This window comes from Sparassis crispa (assembly GCF_003851025.1).
Source record: "Sparassis crispa DNA, contig_000005F, whole genome shotgun sequence".
NCBI classification, from domain to species: Eukaryota; Fungi; Basidiomycota; class Agaricomycetes; order Polyporales; family Sparassidaceae; genus Sparassis; species Sparassis crispa.
Window position 1 is genome coordinate 764,203 of NW_020939752.1, and position 19,368 is coordinate 783,570.

The following is a 19,368-nucleotide window of genomic DNA, read 5'->3' on the forward strand; positions in this document are numbered from 1 at the left end:
CAGTGAGGTCGTGTTCGATGCGGAGGGCTGGCGTACAGATTCAGGAGCGCCTGGCAGGATGGCGTTATCCCGCTGGCCAACATGTGCACCAGTCAGAGACGAAAAAAGAAATGCCGCCAGCCATGCGCATAACAATTGTGTGATCAAGAAGTTACTGTAAGGAGGGCCCCTCTTGGTGTCGTACCTGGACGTGTGCCAGTTAACGCAACCTCGTTCTACTGTACCCGGACCTGAGCATTGGACGACTCCCTTAGGGCGTCAGGATATGGCGACTGGGAGAGCGACACTCTACCCCATGAAATAGACATTGTCAAAATGTCAGAAGATATCCCGCAAGTATATTCAGAGCAGACAGATCTCAACGGATGTCCAGAACGCGGTCGTCATGAAGATGACGCGAAGCGACCGCTTTTCATAGCACTAGAGGTACAGTGACGGTCAAAAGTATCTGGACAGGTCACACTCGTGACACTGTCCGGTTTGTATCAGCCGTTCCCCGCAGTCTCTTGTCAGCAACATTGTGGAGTACTGTAGATAGGATAGCCAGCAAGTAATGGGTGAGAAATCACACGAAAAAACGCGTCGAGGAGCGAGTGGCTGAGTGATAAGCCATCGGACCTGTGACACGGCAAGAACACGTACATCTCACTCGCAATTTCCCAACTCAAATCTTGTTCCACTATCATGTTTTTGCTACAAATGTGACATTCTCACACAGCATGGTCTATACAACTCCTACAAAGAGTGGTCGCATTGTTGAACAATACCGTTCTGGTCGCAGTTCTCGTGCTGTCGCAAAGGAGTTCCATGTCTCCCCCCAAACAGTTTGCAGCCTCGCCAAGAAGTTCAAGGAGAATGGAAACATTTATCCACTTCCCAAGCCTGGCCGTCCATGCAAATTAACAGCTCAAGATGCAGATTTTGCAGTTCTGCAGCTCGATCGAGGACGTGCTGAGAATGTGGCCGACCTGCAGCGGAGCTACTTTCCAAATGTGGGGCCCAAGACGTTACGACGTGCCATGCGCACGAACGGACTTATCTCTGCAGTTCGTCGGAGGGTGCCCTTTCTGACGAAGAAGCACCGACGTGCACGGTTGATTTGGGCGCGAGCTTTGCAGGGCTGGACAGAGCGGGAGTGGGAGAGGATCATTTTTTCCGATGAGTCTAAATTCAATTTGATCCACTCGGACGGGCGTGCCTGGTGTTGGAGGAGAGTGGGGGATGGTTACCAGGACAGATACACACAGAAGACCAAGAAATTTGGTGGCGGAAGTGTGATGGTGTGGGGTTGCATCACACCGGAAGGGGTTGGGCGGCTTCATCGTATCACAGGCATCATGCGCGCAGTGGACTATGTCCAAATTCTTGAACAAGACCTCCTTGGGACCCTACACAACTATCACATGAATCCCCACCACTACTTCTTCCAGCAAGACAACGATCCGAAACATTCTTCCCACCTGCGGTCATGGGTGGACGAGAGCGGACTGCATTCACTGCCCTGGCCTGCTCAAAGCCCCGATATGAACCTCATAGAGCATGTATGGGATATCCTGGATAGACGAGTGCGTGCCCGCAACCCACAACCCAGCTCGGTGGACCAGCTCTGGGATGCATTGGAGGAGGAGTGGTCTCGGATCAGCTCGGCCCAGGTGCAGAAATTGTATGGGAGCATGCCTAATCGCGTGGCAGAATTAAAGAAAGCGAAGGGTGGTAATACCCGTTACTAACACAGATTTGTTTTCTCGTCTCCATTTTCGTGTTTTCGGCACAACCTTGACAATATCTTGATACCTGCAGAATGAACTTTCTACTTTCACACAACCTACATGTTTTATTAGAGCTACACTTCTCTCAATATTTTGCATATTAGTTCAGTCATGTATAAGCTCTTGATACACGACAGAAGTCATGCAATAACCATTGCACTTTGCGGTGAACTTGAGTTCAGGTCACATGTCCAGATACTTTTGACCGTCACTGTACACCAGAGGCTGGTATCGAGGGGGCAGTCTACGCGTCAAAGTAGGTCGACACGCTCTAGCTAGTGCTAGGTGGTCCTGGAATGTCCCCAGCCATGGTTAGTGTATTGTTGAGCTTTCACTAGTATGCGGACTTCTACACCACTACTGTGCTTTCCTGTTTAGTAACCAGGTGCGGGCTAATCGCGATCGATCGTAGACTTTTGCTTATTGGAACGGGAGCATTTTGATATGTCGTGTCAGCAAGTTGTCTGTGCTGTTCCTGTCGCCCGTCTCGCATAGCAATAGTATACGCTCGACGAGTAGCTAACCGTTAAAGACTCTGGCGACAGATGGATGATGGATGACCTACGCATGTGCGCGATGCTGCGACTCCAGCATTGGTGGCGCTGCATTCTCCGAAAGCGTCAGGTACCTTAGTCAACGAGTTGAACCGCTATCGTGCATCTGGACCTTACCTGAATGCACAACCAACGTCATTCATTCTGCGAACTGGATGCCGAGCTAGCCGCCACAGGAGGTATCTTCCTAGCCACTAAAAATCCTCGAATAATCGTAGCTCATATTAAATTTCCATTGTCGACTTCCAGGGTGGTCTCCTATGCGCCCATTCCTCTATGGAGGTAGCATATCGCGGTCGCGGCGCGGAATGTATGCGATCTTCCTCCACCCGTCAACGCATAAGAGACGAAGCCTGTGCTCAACGTGGTAGTGTTTCCGTTCCCAAGGATCTCCTGCCCTCCGTACATACCTCAAGTTACCCTAATGACGATACCTATCTCACTCGACTTCAAAGTCTGCGATACCCTGGGAAGGCTCTACATCGGTGAGTGCTTCCACCTCTTGGATGAACTTGACCCCCTCAAGTGATACGCAAGGAAACGTGATAGCGGCGATGCAAGTCCCGTGCGCATTGGCTTCGAGATTCTTGGACTTACCTGTCCTCTACAGGTGCTACGGTATAACGGTCATACAAACATATATCTTCCTCAGACGGCGCATCGGAGATTCAACAACGCTGAAATGTTTGGTGCGCTCGTCGTCTCCTTCAGTGAGCATTCTACTGACCTGCTTACGAATCCGTAGGTTTTGGTTCTATGGTGCGCGACAGCCACTTTGAGATCTCGCTAGGCTTCACATTAGATGCATAGGATGCTAGACAGTCTACACATCGCATTCATTTCGCATGCCGTATATACCTACGCCGTTAAGGACTTCGCGAGTCCACTTACATTGTTGATTCCTACATGGTGCGTGAATGCGCGAACCTTGAGTTTAAGCTTCACACGTCTCATTCTATGTTTCTCCAGGAGCATGATGGTCAGTCACGTCGATTCGTTACCTCGGCATGCTTAACGCGGTTCGATGTTTACAGGCCCAGGTCATCGTCGCGGTCAGTCCCCACGTACTATCATCCATCCATCCACTAACTATCCGGTAACAGGGAATCAGCGACCTAATCGTCAGAGGGTGAGTCGTTCCTTGATGTTGTCGGGTGTAATCCATCTCAAGTGTTCGTTCCAGATATTTCTGCAGGATAGTTTTTCGATGTAAGATCAATGTCGACAACATGAAGGACACAGGCGTCTCATATTTCTTCGCAGTGAGCGACAGGAACTGGTACCTAAGCTCAGCCATCGTGCGCATTACTAGAAGTGTATACAACCCATCGTTCCTCACGTGTCGTCATCATGCAGGTTGTCACCTCACTCCTTTCCCTTGGTAAGTCGATGCGGGCTGCCTGCTATGGCCCTTGCTGATGTATAATCATCCGAAATGTGAAGCTACCAGTCTCGGTATGCGTTTTCCGCTCGTACATCGTCCAATCCACTTACAGGCCTTGTTCTTGTGACCAGCCTTTGCTGCGAAAGGGTGTGTTCAAACATCTCATCACATATCCATATCTCATAGCCCCTCGTTGTCTCTAGGCTCTCCATCAACACTTGGATCACTTTCTCTAAGCTTTCGGTTCGAATCCACTTTCTTTTCTATCCTAGCGCTGCTGATGTTGAACGCTCTCAGTGGATAGTTTACACTAACCTCGCGTCGAGCGTCGCTTCTGACGTTTTCATCGCCGCTTCGCTTTGTTTCTTGCTGAAGAAGCACCGTACGGGATTCACACAGTGCGTCTTGTTGCTTCATATGCGCTCTCTTCGATATCTTAATTCTGGCAATTCTGGCAGGACGGACTCGGTGCTCCGGGTGCTCATGCTGTACACCATCAATACCTGTGCACTCACGAGGTTAGTCGTCGCTCGCTCACATTTTTTCTTGTCCTTGACAAGCAGAATAGTATTTGCACGATTGTATGCCTTATTGTAGTCAGTGTTGTCTTTTATACATCTCCGTGACAGCCCTGATGCTCGCTTTAGTACGCCGCCACTCCAGCACTCAACTTCACATATGCCGGGATCTACTTCGTCCTGCCAACTCGTAAGCTTATGTCGCCTCTCTCGTCGACGCATTTGACAGCCATTGTTCGCAGTCCTCTTGAACTCCCTGCTCGCCACGCTGAACGCCCGGAAGGGGCTCCGACAAAGCATCTCGGCCGCCGTGACAACCATACCGTCGTTCAAGGCACGCTCGCTGCGGCCACCTGCAGAGACGAGATCGAGAGACGAGCTGAGCCAGACATGTTCCAACGCTGTAGGGGTTGACTCTGATCCATTCAGACGTGGTGATTGACTTCTTGTTCCTCGTACCTTAACGCACAGAATACGCTGAACATGCTACCGTCGTTCCTCGAAGTTTCTCCAGTGAGTCTCGTTCGCACAGCATTTTGTGAATGTAACGATTTACCTGTGTCGTCGTCCGATAGAATAGCGTGCATGAGTGGAAGCCTGCCTCACCTCTGGGAGATTCATCTACCATGGTGTAGAATGTCGGTACGAGCGCTGCGCGATACTATGCATCATGTTCGCTCTATGTTGCAAGTTTTCTCCGGTTCTCGAGCCGGTCTCGGTGACTTCACTGATCCCATCCTGTATTGCCCAAGTTATGGAATCAAATTCGTAGAATACACACGAACATGTATACTATTTGTATGCGACTTATGTAGCGATTCATACTATTCTTACCTCTTTGACATGGTGTGATACGATAGGTGTGCGAGCGGGAGTACACCGAGCATTATTTAAGAGGTCTGCTGGCGAATCTGAGGGAAACACAGGAGGCACAATCCTGAGAATCCATGCGCAATCAATAGGCGAAGCAAAGGGTATTTGGGGAACGTGATTTATGAGAGAATATAGGACGCTCGCAATCAACTCAAGCTACATAATTTGTTCCATAACGCTCACCTCGAAGTAGATCCACTGAAAATCAATCCGCTCTGAGTTGCTTTAGCAGCCACAATAAACTCCGTCATCAGCCGCTCCAGAGGATCGAATGCCTAAGCGGAGAATTTTCCCTGATCTTGCGCGTGTCCGGACTGTGCAGCAATACCTCCACAGGTCTTGAGTGATATCTCGACCTGGGGACCTATCACAGAAGGTGCAAAGTGATATCAGCGAAGTTCGCAAACCGCATATGGTTGGTCAAGTAAGCAGATGGAGCTCAGAACAAGGAGAGCTGCAGCTGGTCGCGGCCTTCCATCTGCAGAAGGTATGCAGTAAAAGTGAAACGAATAAATCAGAACAGTCCGCAAAGACGGAAAAGGCTGAGTCGACGAACGAAAGGAGCCGCGAGACTCGGAAAGAGATAATAATTGAGCAAGTGGCCGCGGCCGGTGACTTGTCACGGTTTGTTTGCGGCCACGGCGGGCATCTCCACAACCGAAATGACCACTTTTCTCAGTAAACATGTCTTTGTATATGGATGACAGATTGGTGTCTTCGAATATTCAAACCACACCAACTCTGGCGGTACTGACTTTGAGCGAGGCCTGGTCTTTTCCCTCCCGGTTTTGCGGTGCAAATTTCTGCTTGCATTCTGGTGGCTCGTAGAAATCTCTACATTTTTTGCCTTTGTGCTGCCGACATATTTTTGACTCTTGGAATTTTCGCTAGAGGTCTGACTGGAGTTTTGCTCCACGGTTGACGATGATTCCTTTGCTTCCCCCAATTCGGCGGAGCGTCACAAGCCATCAAGCGAACACTGAGGGCGACCATTATGACTAGTGGGACGACCATTCGATGGCCTTTGCCCGTGCATGCATGGTTGGGATTATGCTTGTCGGACGCAATTTGGGGAAATCCGTGAGTCTGCACAGTCACTCTTGCCTTACATCCCGTCACTTCTTGTGCATTGCGGTCTTGGAACATTTCCTTTCCGCGTATGAATTGGGAACTGCTCTGCTTGATGCCTTGCTGTGCGGCGAGGATATCGGCTGGATAACTTGTTTAGTACATCTTTCTCTTGATGGTCTTATCGTTCTTGCAATTCTGTCTTGGGAATGGCCTACAGCGTCACACATCACACATATTCAGAAGGTGTTCATCATGAGAGGACGACATGACTCGCCTGCGCGCCCGCCGAAGGGCGGGGGTGACGCGTGATGTGACGTCGGGTCACGCATCGCGTCCGGCAGGTTCTGCGCGAAACGAACCGATGAGTGCCAGAGGCAGTGAGACTGCAAAAGGGGACCAGCCATGAGGGTAGCTCACTTTGATTGTTTGCGAGAAGATACTCAGCCGTGTTTAGCTCGAAATTGCTAGTTGTGGTTCGCTGTGGACAGGCTTCGGTGATGTGGCACCCACTGCAGCGTGGAAATTCGCCATACCGAGCAGCGCCTCATCTCGCGACGAATACGTCTTTGGAAGCAGACGGAAGAAATAAATTTGAGTCATCGGGATGCGTAGAGTCTCTCGAGTAAGATCACTGAAAGTTAGCTGTTCTCTAGGAATCCGTCTTCACTTGCCTGCAGGCGGCAGATAACCTGTCAATCCATGCACTCTCGAATAAATTTGACCGTATGGTCGTCACTATCACCCATATTCCACTCCAAGAGCTGCTCGACAAGTTCGCGGAGACCGATCGACGAGCACGGAGGCATATGGACAGGCGCGGAGTCAGAAACGGGAGCACGGCGGTTATGTCAAGGAATGTCGCGTCGCTGCAACAGCATGCCCGCTAACCCAAATCAGCTTCGAAAGCCGCCTTTTTACGAAATGGCTACTTCTCCCATGGCCTCGCCGAGCTATTTAACGAGCGTCGCCAGGGTTGTGCTCTCTCTTTCAAACTTCCACCTTCAATCCTAAGACGTCTACCCTGGTCCTTTCCTCTGCCTTTGTCGTCTGGTGTCGTTGCTCTCGCCGTCGAGCATCACGGTATCTCGAGTCCGGTAATTGGATACTGCATAGGATACTCCTGGATACTTTTACGCGGTCCCGCTCATTTTCTGTGTCTTCATGGACCATTACCCTAGGCTTCCCCCGTATAGCTCTCGAAGTTGCTTCCGGTATCATCCATACCCAAGAGCTGGGAGGAGCTATGACCGACTGGAACGTGTCGTGGTGCGTCGTATACGACTTTACGATTTCCTCAAGACAGACACACGTTCGTACATGTTGTTCAGGGTGCAGAATATGGGGACGACATCGAGGATATGATACTGGACTCGCCGCCGCCGGTCTCTCTGGTATGAGAGGACGATATTACATGTACACAGTGGCTGAGAGTGTTACTTTTTTCTGTCTCCCTCCACAGTTACCTTCGAGCGTGGTTGGCGCTACTTCAAACGATGATGTGTCGACACTCCAGCTCGATGATCGTGTTCGTCAACACGATGGATCTGACGCTGGACGAAAGCAGGAAAAACTGCAGGTTGCGAAGCAGTGGCTCGCTGTAAGTGCTGACACCCTATTGTGCTACTTGGTCTGCTTCATGAATCTCGGAACTAGAAGGTGCTCGTTGTATGGCGAAAGTGCCGGACGCTGCGCGCCGTCCAGGCCTGGTTACCTGTTAAAACAGAGTAGCTCGCATGAGCACATAGTACTCGCTAATCAGAAGACCTTCAAGAGGTTACGATGGGTTTTTTGGGTTACCTCATTCACTTGTATCCATAGTTGATCTTCCATTGTGCACTGTCTTATGGCTTGGGAAACTAATATTGATTTATGAAAGTCACCGAATTTAGTCTCGCCTATGTATGTGCCGGACAAGGTTGCGCTCAGCGTTGCGTGTCTCTTCCACAGTAGTTACGGCCTGAAGGACTGCAGTTCATACCAATTGCGAGTGTCGGTGCATCGCCTCCAGTTCTGACTTTGCGAGGGGTGACTTTGACGACATATCCTTACACGCAGGTGACGGCCGCGGGAGGACGCGGTCTAAACAACCGGAGAGTTTTGAGCCGTGGGTCTCTATCTGTCTAGCGCGAAATAAAATGTAATGGTAAAGTCAGGTGGGCAGCACATCGAACCTGTGTAACGTTGACCCGTTGTTCGTCTAGATTTTTGTGCGTTGCAGCCATGATTTTGTGCTTTCTGCCAGGTGAACCCATCCCGATATGGATCGTTTATATTAGGTCAAGCTGCTGCTGAACGTGAACGTATACATATTTTCTCAAGAGATTGTCACTACTATAATGGCTCGGTCAGTGCGCACTTTTCTACCTGCGTGTACCTCTCTGATCATGTCCGCGTGTTCAGCCGTTAGTGTGAATGTTGACCTGCTCACGCCTAGGGAACGTCCTTGGCAGCAATACATGGTTTCCGGAATGGCATGTGAGCGGGCTACGATCGTTTCACGGTTAAAGGCGCTGCTCGACGGCGAAGACGATCATCACGAACCACCTTTGCTGGGATGGCCAAATATGATACTAGAGGACCAAGCTTCCTTCGAGGAAAATTCATCCTCCCAGAAATATTTTACCCCGGCTTCTCGAAACAATCCCCAGTGACAATCGCCATCGGGGTGGCGCGTCCCTGCATCAATGGATGCTTGTATTGCCGCGATGGCTATCTCGTTCTGCTGTCAGATCCGGACTTGATACCGGGAGTTGACCAGAGAAAGATTGCGAGTACGCTCCACACGGCCTCATGTGCACAGCTGCAGAACAAACTACTATTAAACAATATTATCTACCCGTTATCGACGAAATGTACTGGACCCGTGTGGGTTCGGAGAAAGGCAGGCGATTGATGGGGGCAAAATTGGAACAAAACATCGTCATGGTCCCAAAGTCCCTGCATTGCTCGGGATAAGGTGCGAACTCTGCCTGTTGCATCCACAGTGGACATATCTAATTCCTCGTTAGTACCTGCCAGCATCGGGGTAAATCCGGCTCAGATATGCCGCGTAGCGAAGTCACCTGGGGGGGGGGATTCGCTCTGAAGAGTGGATGGCATGCATATCTTATCCACTGTACACCTGGTGATGGTATATTCGACTCACACATTGAGCCTCCAATTTTTGTCCTTCCTGTTTGATTGTGCCTACAGTACCGGTGAATCCGGCACATGCGCTGACCAGAGCACTGGTATCGAATTGGTATCAACAAATCAGGACAGGAAGGTAAATCCCGGAGTCTACTACATCGCAGCCATGAGTCTCTCAACTTCATTTTGCACTCTGACGCGCCCAGCGATGCCCTCAGGCGTCTGGCCACCGATCTTCACGCCATTCAGACCAACTGTGACGCCCTCGTACAGCACCTCCAGCATCTTAACCCATTGTTGACCCCACATGTCCCGCGGCATCGTGTCACCGACGTCCAAAGCGACTGCGAAAGGGTCAGCTAAACGACACGACTGAAAATTCAGCGGAGACGCACCGAGCATCAGCTCCGGCGCGATTGGACTCTCGAGCAGCTTGGGCTGCTGCAGCATTCGCGCAAAGTATGCCCAGTAGCGTGGCAGCCGGTACACGGTATCGAGTGCATTCTCGGGGGTGGTACACAGGATGTGGAAGAATACACGCATGATGCCTGACACGCGTGCAATGAACTCGGCAACGGTCTCGTCCGGCCGCCGCCCCTGCGCCTTAGCCCGCTCATCACCTTCCAACGGCATGCCATCGTAATCTATGAAGGGCAAGGGGAACGGCACCACCCAGTTGCCGGCGTACTGGCACAGCTTGGCCCAGAAGACGTCGGGGAAGCCATCGAAGTAAAGCATCATCCTGACTGCGATTTCAGCTAGAGGTTTAGCGCTCCGCTTCTCGACAGCGACCTCCATCTCTGCCTGCTGCAGGAGAGCTTTGGAAAGCGATGACAGAAGCGCATAATACACGGGCGTTTCGTGTGGAGGATTGCCTATGACGATCACAATGATTTGGTCCCCCTATGTATGCTGTGAGGATCCGATCACAAAGAGAGGAAGTAAACCTACAATTGCATTAATAGAATCCGAGTCAGTCGTGAGTTGTCCGAATTTCGCTGTGAGCTCTCGACGCCCGGCGTTCCACTGAGCCTTCAAGTTCGGGTTCATTTTAACAATCTTCATCGCTCCTGCCTTCAAAGTCTGAAAGACACCGTCAGTAATTTTCCAGTGCAACAGATGAAACAAAGCGACCTTGAGCAACTCCCGTCCCCGAGCCCAGTCGTCTCTGGCGGTCGTGATGCCGAGCTGTATCCTCTCCGCCAACTCCGCCTCTTCCTGTGCACTGCCCTCCGCTCGCCTGAGGAATTCCTCTTCCTCTCGCTTCCGATCCTCCTCAGCCTGTCTGCGTTCTTGCTCTTCCTTCTCCTTCTGAAGTCTTGCCTTTTCCGCCGCAGCCTCGGCCTCCCGCCGTTTCCTGTCTTCCTCTTCTTTTCGTTTTCGCTCAGCCTCCTCCTTCTTCCGCTTCTCCGCCTCGAGCTTGGCCTTCACCATGTCCTCCTCAATCTTGATCACAGCCTCGATCTTCACCCAAAGTTGACGGTTCCGCTCAGACCATTGCGCTTTCAAATTCTTCTCCTGCGCCTCGCGCTGCATGTTCAAAGCGGACAACTGAGCTTGAACTTCCTCCATCTGCTTTTTGTGAAGAACAGCACGGCGCTTGGCCTCCTCTGCGTGAGCCTTGTTTCGATCCTGATGACGCTGGATACGATTCTTCGCGTGCTCTTGCCGAGCCGAGCGCTATTGCGAAGGATGCATGTTGTCAATGTTTCGCGACGTGAATGAGTAGCACGCGACGTACGAAAGCATCTCTCTTCGTCTCCTTCTCCCATTCCTCGTATGGGTCGTGATGAGTTACGCGTAAGCGAATAGCGGCAAGGGTATCTTCTATGTAGTGCTGCTCAGCGAGTGTACGTCCTTCGCGCTTTGGCCTTCTGTTGACGAATATGAGCTACAAAGGAAATTTGGACCATGCATGCACTACTCACGGTGGTGGCGGAGGTACTTCCGACTCGGAAGCATAGCAGAAAGAGTCCGTTGACGAAGAATGGACGGATTCCGTGTCAGATGAATCGAATTCATCGTCCGAGGAGTCCGGAACACCAAATGTCGACTGCCCCCTGTAATATCTGCAGAACTGTATGTAAGTAGCCTGGGTTAGCCCGTGTTGCCCACTTACGATCTAACCGGCGATGGTGAAGTAGAACGTGGAACGCTGAATCTCATAATTAGAAGTCACTGGAATGCGTTGAGGTTGTACGTTCCACGATCCACAAGACAGTCGAGTCTAAACCACTGTCTGGCAGCGCAGTTCAAGCCGCTTGTTGAAAGCGCCTGTGCGCGTAACAATAATCACGTGCTGGAACGGCCTTGCCTGCCAAGTTGGACTCATTCCGGGACGTCTACTGTCAAAAGGCCTAGGGGAGCTCGAACTTAACGGACGTGTCTCGAACATGTCCTTCTAGCTACTCCGTGACAGCCAGATGCTATTGAACATTGCAGACTTGCTCGTAGGCGTCAAGTGTGCTAGCGGCTCAAAGAATAAGCCCGCGTCGAAGCAACTGTCACCGCCGTAAAGAGATGGCTCGGTAGGGGATATTTCGTATGCCTGTTTTTGATGATGCTTTGCTTTCAGTTGGACCTTTGGCTGGCGCTTCATCTCACAGACCTGCGGGTAGCTCGGCACACTTACTGTAGCTCTGAAGTGAGTAGTGTCGGTACCCCAATCTTTTAACTATTACTAGTCCCCTCACGACGCAAGACACACAAGAACCTGCGATGCCCATTAGTTGCACGCTGCTGTACTGAGTTTGTATCAGTGGAACGTGTCCGGCTCGTATGGTCAACTTCGTTCCACCTCAGTCCCCTAGGAGAACTATAGAGCTCGATTTTTGAGTTCTCAAGCCACTACGAGAAGAGTAAATGTGAAGTGAGTGGAATGACTGCCTCCATACATTGAAGTAAACGAGTCTGTCAAATCGAGGGAGCGTTCAGGATTCTCCCTCCTTATAACCATGATACTAAGCTCCAAGATGGACGTACGTGCTGTCTTGACTGTAGTATGATGGCTACATTATTATCCTCACTTTGACAATGACTTTGGTGTAGTAGCGACTGCTCTCTCTCATAAACCCCTCGCAGATTCTAGGTGGCGTAGATGGCGAACGAATCGGCTCGCATGCCTCTGAGGACGGGTGATGATTGGTGCACTCCTCAGAGAATGGTTTAGTTTTTTCTGCGACGCGCAAGCCTAGCAGAGGGTACCTAGTAGACTGCTGAAGCTGAAAAATGCGCTACTATGAGCGTACGTATTATGATAACTTTGTGCGCCTTCCCCTATACTGACCGTTGATGAGTGCTGCTCGTTGTAATTTTGCAGATACACTCTAATACGAAGGCATGAATTTAGTCGTAACCAGAGGGCAGTCCGTGCGGCTCAAGCAAACTTGACGATGTTTGGAAGAAAGACTGAATGCTCCAGGGCAGTGCGCCACCATCGCTTTGTGAGGTTCTTGCGAGAGGTGCACCTGAAGATGAGTTTTGCCTGGTGAACATCTATCATTGCAATATTCGCTTATTCGCTGGGCACAGCAAGGGAATGGGGATACTCATGAAATGCACAAGTGAAAAGATAGGTGAACTGTCATTTGTGCCTTCGTAGGGGTTCTAAGTGTTTGTGGCTCATTGTGAACTTCACTGTGAATGCTCAACTCCGATCACGAGACTCAAGCGGCCACCGCTGCATAAAGTCAACCATGCAACACTCTTCTTTCTCTATTACCACAACTTGCCTCACTCCTGCAACCACTTCGGACACAATTCTCTCCAAAGCGCGCATCTCATTCAATGTTGTAGGTGGCTCGTCGTCTTCTTTCGGTGTTGAGACCTCTCACGTTTTGTTCTTCAGATCCTTCACTTACCTGCAGAAATTCCTGACGGTTTTCTCAGAAGAAACCATCGAGACGCTGTTCTACGGCATCCTCGAAATACTGGTTCAGGACGCGACGGTACCGTTCGCCACCGTTGATCCTAGCTCACCGCTCGTGTCGACCACACGGCTCGGCAACCCAGCAGGCCACAAACCGTTGACTGTGGCCCAGCAAGAATCTTCCCCCAGCCTTCCCGCTCCGGAGCAGCTGACGGCTGACGTTCCAAGATCAGAGTCTCCAGGTCCCGACGATGACCTCGCATCGCCTGATTACGCGGAAGTGATGTCTCTTCAGATCGAGCGTACATCCGCAGCTGCAGCGACACTTGAGAAGGAGGCCTCTGCTTTGCCTGGTTGCCCTGAACGCGTATCTCTTGCAACAACCTCGATGTCGGATATGTTTGCCCGGGAGCTTTCAGCTGACGATCTTAAGTGGTTCGAAAACCTTGTGCGTGCACAGGACAGTAACCAAGGGCCTACCCTCCCTGCAGGATCGTCTCCACAGCGTGAGCAACATACTCCTCCCCAACCTCCTGCGCCCCCTCCCTCTTCCTCGGAATATCCCCAAGCGCAATATCCAACGCCAGGGACTCTTCAACGACCTCCGTACGAGCAAGCCTACAATGTTACGCCAGCGCTCTCTGTGCCGACCAACGCCTACGTAACAGTGCCGTATCTTACACTCCCGCAACCTGGTCTGTCATTTGGACTATCGCCACTGCCATATCCCATGTATGCTCCGACTTCTTCGACGGTGAGCCGGTGCCCGCCCTCCGTACAGCCTGGACTGCCGCCGGCCTTCTCAGAGTCGGTTGCGCAACGTTTGAGCGCTCGCTATGGCTGGCAAACAAGGCAGCCAGTGCAGACCTGCGTTCCCCGTGCGCGATCGATGGGTCAAACGGTTGGTCCTTTGACGTCGACTCCCAGGCTCGCGGAGAACCCAACAGCCGGACCTTCGTCGCGGACCGCATTGTCCTCCAGGAAACGTCCTGCGGCGGAGAACGAGCCGGAGGAGGGTACCAGGCGCAGCACCCCTCGCCGCCGCAACATGTTAATTGGCGACGGAACGGCTCCTGTGGCGTCGGGTTCTGTACGTCCGACGGCGCATGCGGGCGAGGCCAAAGAGGAACCCGAAGGGCCTCTGTCTCCGATCGTCGGGCGTAACCCCGATGCGCCTTTGGTGCACCGTTGCTTGCTGGATGGTTGCAACAGGGTCCTCGGTGAACTGCCTTCCATGAATGATGTAAACAGGCATCTCAGGGAGTATCACGAACACTCCAAGTCTGATCTGAAGTGGTCGTGTACGTGGCGCAATGCTCGGGACAAAAGTCATTGCCCATCATCTGTAGGACAAAGCAGCAGAGCTCGCCATCTTTATCGTTCGCACCTGCGCCCGATTGAATTAAAATGTCCATCATGCGGTTGGGCAACGGTCCAAGCAAGAGATTCATACAACCATCATGCCAAGCTGTGCGTGAGTACTCTAGCCCATCTATGTAGACCATTAAAATATTACCTAACCTTCGTGGTTGCAGAACACCAAAAAATAGACTAGACCAGCAAAATCCTCGAGCTCTATCCCTTGTTTTCTTTAAAATAATGCTTTTTGTCGACATCTTTATTGGATGTGGAATCATCTGCTTTCTCGTCACTCGCCGTCTTGCTATGATGCTGTCGTCGCAGCGCCGCAGCGGTGGTATAACATCGGCATCTATATAGCATCCCTATTGTGCTGTTGTCATACGACCACTGTCTTCCTGCGACCTCTTGATGTTCCTGTTGTTTAACTGCTATATACCCTTGTTGTACGATATACCAATGATACCAATGATACCAATATTTGGAGCACTTCCGAGTTGGACGACGACTCGGCCCGTACTTAAGTCAGCAAGTATCTCGATGCGTCATTCATCGTCGTCATGTCGTCAGTGAGGATACAAACGGTCGTTCGGATCCTTTTCGGTCTCGATACGACTGTTGAGACAAGCTTGTCTGTAAGGCCGCAAATCCTGGTGCCAGCAAACCTGATATGATGTTCACACAAAGCACCATGCCACGGCTGCACCCAGAAGTGCACGAAATCCTTCCGAAGATCACATCCTCGAGCTCTTCACAAAGTCAACGGTACTTAATTTCGATTACTGTAGATAGACATATTCACCACGACGGCACGCAGGAAAGGCTTTGATCATGCGATCGTGTTTGAACAGTGATCACAAAATGAATTGCGACTTGTGGGTCCGAAACGCTGAGCATGCGTACGCTAACTCAGCGACGAACGAGATCCAGTGAGTAGAGACCAACCCACGTACAGTCCTGCCCCTGTTGCATTTAGTATTTACAGGCATTGCAGATGTGAAAGAAGTCGTCCGTCCTGTTGACTGTACAGCTTCCTGGCGTTTCAGGAATATTTGCGAGCTTAGTATTTACATTACGACGGCTAGTGTTCGATGCTGCACGCAGTGTGCGAACCATGACCTACAATAATCCAGACGCCGTATTGCCCGCCGTGCAGCTAACGTCAGGGACGGCTGCAGGCAGCTTCACTTTGCGCGTAGTATAGAGTTCTCGTAGAACTTGATATTGAGCTTCAACATCTTGGCTGTCTCGCGTTTCGTACTGCCAACCCCCGAGAAGATGGACATCATCGAACATTCAGAGCAGCGCGGAGGAAACATCAAAGCATGACTGTGGTCGCCGAAGGAAAATGCAGAAGATCGGATTGTGTAAAATCTTGTAGCACGGCACAGCAGTGGCGCATATTCCAGAGGATTGAATGCAGCATTCGTCGACAGCCAACGCGCAGAAGCAGCCAGGCACAAGGAAGATATATCCAAACTTGACACTGTTCTGTCCCACCACCTGCAACGATACACAAGATCAGTCGAAACGTAGGACGATGAGATGTATACGCGTATGACCAAAAGATCCTATAGTACAAATTAAGCGTCGGACACACTGGTGAGCTGCATGTTCTGCAGATAGTTTACGTGAAAAACCGGAGAATCACGTAGGTTCATTCGCGTCGCAGTACTGCCGTACGCGGCCATAGCCTGGGCGTGCATAGAGCCTGGCACTTGCGCCATACGGTCGCCACGGCATTCTAGTCAACAGACTTCAGTGAATAGAGTGTGAAGGATGGAAGGCAAGCACTCACAGCGACCCATGTTGTAATATATGTAGGGCGTTCTCTCCGCCCTTCATCTCGCGGCTCATCGTCGCCGGCTCCGTGATCGTCAAGCATTAAAGTCGACACGTCGTCATTGACGTCGGCTCCAACAATGTCTACAGGATACTAAGAAGGGGCAGGGAGTGAATACGCGTGGCCACCGCAACGACGTTGTTTCGTACCAAACCCAATATCGGTGACAGCGTAATGGCGGGGCTTTCATTATTGTCGTCATTGCGGGTAGTCTGCGTAATTCTTCGCTGAGCAGTCGTGTGCAGGAGTAAAGCAGAATTAAAGAATTACTGGGATAGAGTTGATCTCGTCTAGTCGCCGTTGAACCCGTGGGTACGGGTGATATCGGTATAAACTTCGAGAAGAATATGGGGGCAGTTTGAAGCAGTCGCCGACGTGGGACATGGAGGCCGCTGAAGACGTAAGGCGGTGCAATATAATTTCGACGCTTGCTTGGACAGTTAGACAACAGAGGGACAATTAACGGATAATCGGCGAGAATAATAGCAAGAGTAAGGACTGGTGGACGATGATGATGGTGAAGGAAAAGTACATCGCCGTGCCGCCATCCATTTAATAGTTCGGCGACTAGGATGAAGGTACGGTTAATTCACGTAAGGCGGCGGATTGCAGCTGCTTTAGGTTAGCGAGGGAGCAGGCACTTTGTTACAACAACGCGGCGACTTACCCTTGACCACAACCATCACGCTCTAGAATATACATCCGCGTCTCTCGAGTCTGCTTCCGCGCTGCTCGATCTTCAGGCAATCTACCTCCGCGAATGTGGCCGATGCCAGTCGACGGCTGCTAGAGGACAAAGACATGGGGTGAGACCGTGAGTTGATCATCCGCGACGGGTAGCAATTCGGCTCGTTTCTGTAAATTCACCTGGAGTCTAACGGTCGAAAATAGGGCTGGTTTTATGTCATGTAGCACTCTCACCATGAATCCCTGTCTTATACACGGTGAAGGAGTCAAGGAAGCAAGAAAAGACGGGAGAGTAAGAACGTGCGCGTGCGACCTGCAGCGGCATCTAGCCTTGTGTCCGTAAGCTCGTCTGCGTTCAACCATCATAAGTTGGTCGTATCGACGGCAGATATGTCTCTCGCCCTCCACATATACCATTTAATGACCAGAGGATATTCGCCGGGATGCAGTCCATCATCTAGGGTCCACAACAAACCACACCCGGTCTGCTGCCTAATGAGCTTCTTGCATGTTATCGCTCTCGTAACTTTCTGCAGATACACTTTCTCTTGTCTCCCCCTCGCTCTCTTCGCGATAACTCCCCCAAGCTCCTCGCTCGGAAGGCTGTTATGCACAGGATCGCGCCGCGGCGCCACATTGTGACCCGACGTCACGGAAAGTCACGTGGCACATCCCGCCCTTGCGGGATGGGTACAAGGCGAGTCACCAGATTGGTTGTAAACCTTCCAACTAATATGTGACGCATGCCAGTATACCAGAGCACTGATGTGCAAAAGAAAGATCAACTTCACGACGGAAATCTAACTGGCTTTACCACCTCGCCACTCGCCGCTCATGAGCCAGAGCTCGCGCATCAACCCCAGTCCGTCGTACAGAGACGGAAACCAATGCCACGTACCATTTTGGATTATCCCACACAGCGCAAAAGGCAGACTTTGGCTGAGCAGTGGACATAACATCTCGACGTTCGACTCCAGCAGCGGGTAATCACAGCTCCACCAAGAGCGATACAGCCAGAAGCTCGGGAGTATTTGTAGCAGTGGCCATTGAACTTGGCCGTCAGCCCTCTTTCACAGTCCGGCCACCACCCATCGCAATTAGCATGGTCACACCACGGAGAAGTTATCCCGGTCGAGAAGATCCAAGAAATTGCCAGCAGCGTTAGGGCGAGAACCGATGGCTCATCCAAACGGGTTTAATGCTAAAGAGCTGTAATTTCACCACCGTAAATTCGACAGGTACCGAGGTTAAGATGAAATGTGTGAAGATCGACATCAGCAAAATGCGATCCTGTGGCGTATTCTTCGTGAGTGGAACAGCGCAGAGGATTGCTGCCAGATTGTTTCCGACCCCAGCAAGGCAGCTAAAGACGAACTAGACGAACAGCGAACGGAGACGATAACTCCACAACCTTCCACGTTGTTCCCGATGCGGGGGCAGTCGCACGCTGGATTTCCGTCCGTCATCATCTCGCCTAACCCCTATTCACGATATTCAAGAATATTGTCCTCTACTGCTGAAAGGACATCGATGACTATCGTAACGTATAAAACATGTTGGCTCCATGTCCAGCGTTGACGCACAGCGTCCGCTGCTGCCCGCCTTTTTGCGCGGATGCCCACTGATGACGGTGGATGCCCTGACATGTAATAATCTCCATGTCCACGACCTCCACGCTATGCTTTTCCTGGTCCAGTCTTTTTCCCCGTCTTTGACGGATGCCTGCTTCCATTCGAGGCAGTTGCCTGTGGTCTTTCTCCCCCACAGAAGGCTGTGGTTCTCTCCCGCAGCAGCAACATCTATCTCGTCTTCCTGCGCTGTTTCTCTCTCTCTACTCTCCTCCTCCCACTTTCTTTACACATAGTGCTGAGGGGCTGCACTCACTTGAGCCCACACGGTCTGCTGCACGAGAACAAGCTTCGGTGTTGGATTAGCAGCCAGCGTGAAAAGCCCAACCACGCCGACGGCGACACCTGCCTGTCGCTCAAGTACTCTTGCATTCCCTGTGTCTTCCTCTCACCCTCACCGGCTTTGCTCCATTTACGGACAGTTGCCGTTGCTTCACTCTCGACTGTTTGCTGCGGCTTTGCCGCGCTCTTTCAGTCGCTTCCATTTCCATTACCTACCTCACTATTTCTCTCTCCTACTTCACCTTGCCTTTGTCGCTTGTCCCTATGCAGTAACACTTACTGCCTTCCTCCTCCCCCCTCCCAATGCAGCCCCCTAGCATTTACGCACACCTGTCCTGGTTGTGACTCGACATAGGGGTCTCTCGCTCCGCGGCGGGCCGTGTTGTCTCTACCTGAATAGCAT

General features: G+C 51.3%; 6 protein-coding genes across 6 annotated transcripts; 4 read left to right on the forward strand and 2 right to left on the reverse strand.

Annotated features, from left to right (window-relative positions):
• Positions 1-719: 719 nt before the first annotated feature.
• Positions 720-1,730, forward strand: SCP_0602820 (hypothetical protein; the record flags this gene model as incomplete). The annotated part of the gene is made up of 1 exon (XM_027759416.1): positions 720-1,730. The coding sequence occupies one exon, from the start codon at positions 720-722 to the stop codon at positions 1,728-1,730; it is 1,011 nt and encodes a 336-aa protein (XP_027615217.1).
• Positions 1,731-2,747: 1,017 nt separating this feature from the next.
• Positions 2,748-4,860, forward strand: SCP_0602830 (hypothetical protein; the record flags this gene model as incomplete). Its single annotated transcript, XM_027759417.1, has 21 exons — positions 2,748-2,808; positions 2,861-2,879; positions 2,934-3,012; positions 3,069-3,082; positions 3,134-3,232; positions 3,293-3,302; positions 3,358-3,375; positions 3,427-3,452; positions 3,507-3,532; positions 3,587-3,621; positions 3,680-3,704; positions 3,767-3,778; positions 3,839-3,854; positions 3,911-3,950; positions 4,005-4,105; positions 4,166-4,225; positions 4,276-4,303; positions 4,355-4,415; positions 4,468-4,628; positions 4,697-4,738; positions 4,801-4,860. The coding sequence occupies 21 exons, from the start codon at positions 2,748-2,750 to the stop codon at positions 4,858-4,860; spliced, it is 993 nt and encodes a 330-aa protein (XP_027615218.1).
• A 2,470-nt stretch (positions 4,861-7,330) lies between these two features.
• On the forward strand, positions 7,331-7,897 carry SCP_0602840 (hypothetical protein; the record flags this gene model as incomplete). The annotated part of the gene is made up of 4 exons (XM_027759418.1): positions 7,331-7,435; positions 7,498-7,560; positions 7,629-7,766; positions 7,823-7,897. 4 exons carry the CDS (start codon positions 7,331-7,333, stop codon positions 7,895-7,897), a joined length of 381 nt encoding a protein of 126 aa, XP_027615219.1.
• A 1,554-nt stretch (positions 7,898-9,451) lies between these two features.
• On the reverse strand, positions 9,452-11,464 carry SCP_0602850 (hypothetical protein; the record flags this gene model as incomplete). The annotated part of the gene is made up of 7 exons (XM_027759419.1): positions 9,452-9,642; positions 9,694-10,201; positions 10,250-10,381; positions 10,433-10,978; positions 11,040-11,172; positions 11,227-11,367; positions 11,418-11,464. The coding sequence occupies 7 exons, from the start codon at positions 11,462-11,464 to the stop codon at positions 9,452-9,454; spliced, it is 1,698 nt and encodes a 565-aa protein (XP_027615220.1).
• A 1,620-nt stretch (positions 11,465-13,084) lies between these two features.
• Positions 13,085-14,716, forward strand: SCP_0602860 (hypothetical protein; the record flags this gene model as incomplete). Its single annotated transcript, XM_027759420.1, has 3 exons — positions 13,085-13,089; positions 13,146-14,640; positions 14,702-14,716. The coding sequence occupies 3 exons, from the start codon at positions 13,085-13,087 to the stop codon at positions 14,714-14,716; spliced, it is 1,515 nt and encodes a 504-aa protein (XP_027615221.1).
• Positions 14,717-16,182: 1,466 nt separating this feature from the next.
• Positions 16,183-16,752, reverse strand: SCP_0602870 (hypothetical protein; the record flags this gene model as incomplete). Its single annotated transcript, XM_027759421.1, has 4 exons — positions 16,183-16,269; positions 16,324-16,461; positions 16,518-16,580; positions 16,639-16,752. The coding sequence occupies 4 exons, from the start codon at positions 16,750-16,752 to the stop codon at positions 16,183-16,185; spliced, it is 402 nt and encodes a 133-aa protein (XP_027615222.1).
• Positions 16,753-19,368: the final 2,616 nt, after the last annotated feature.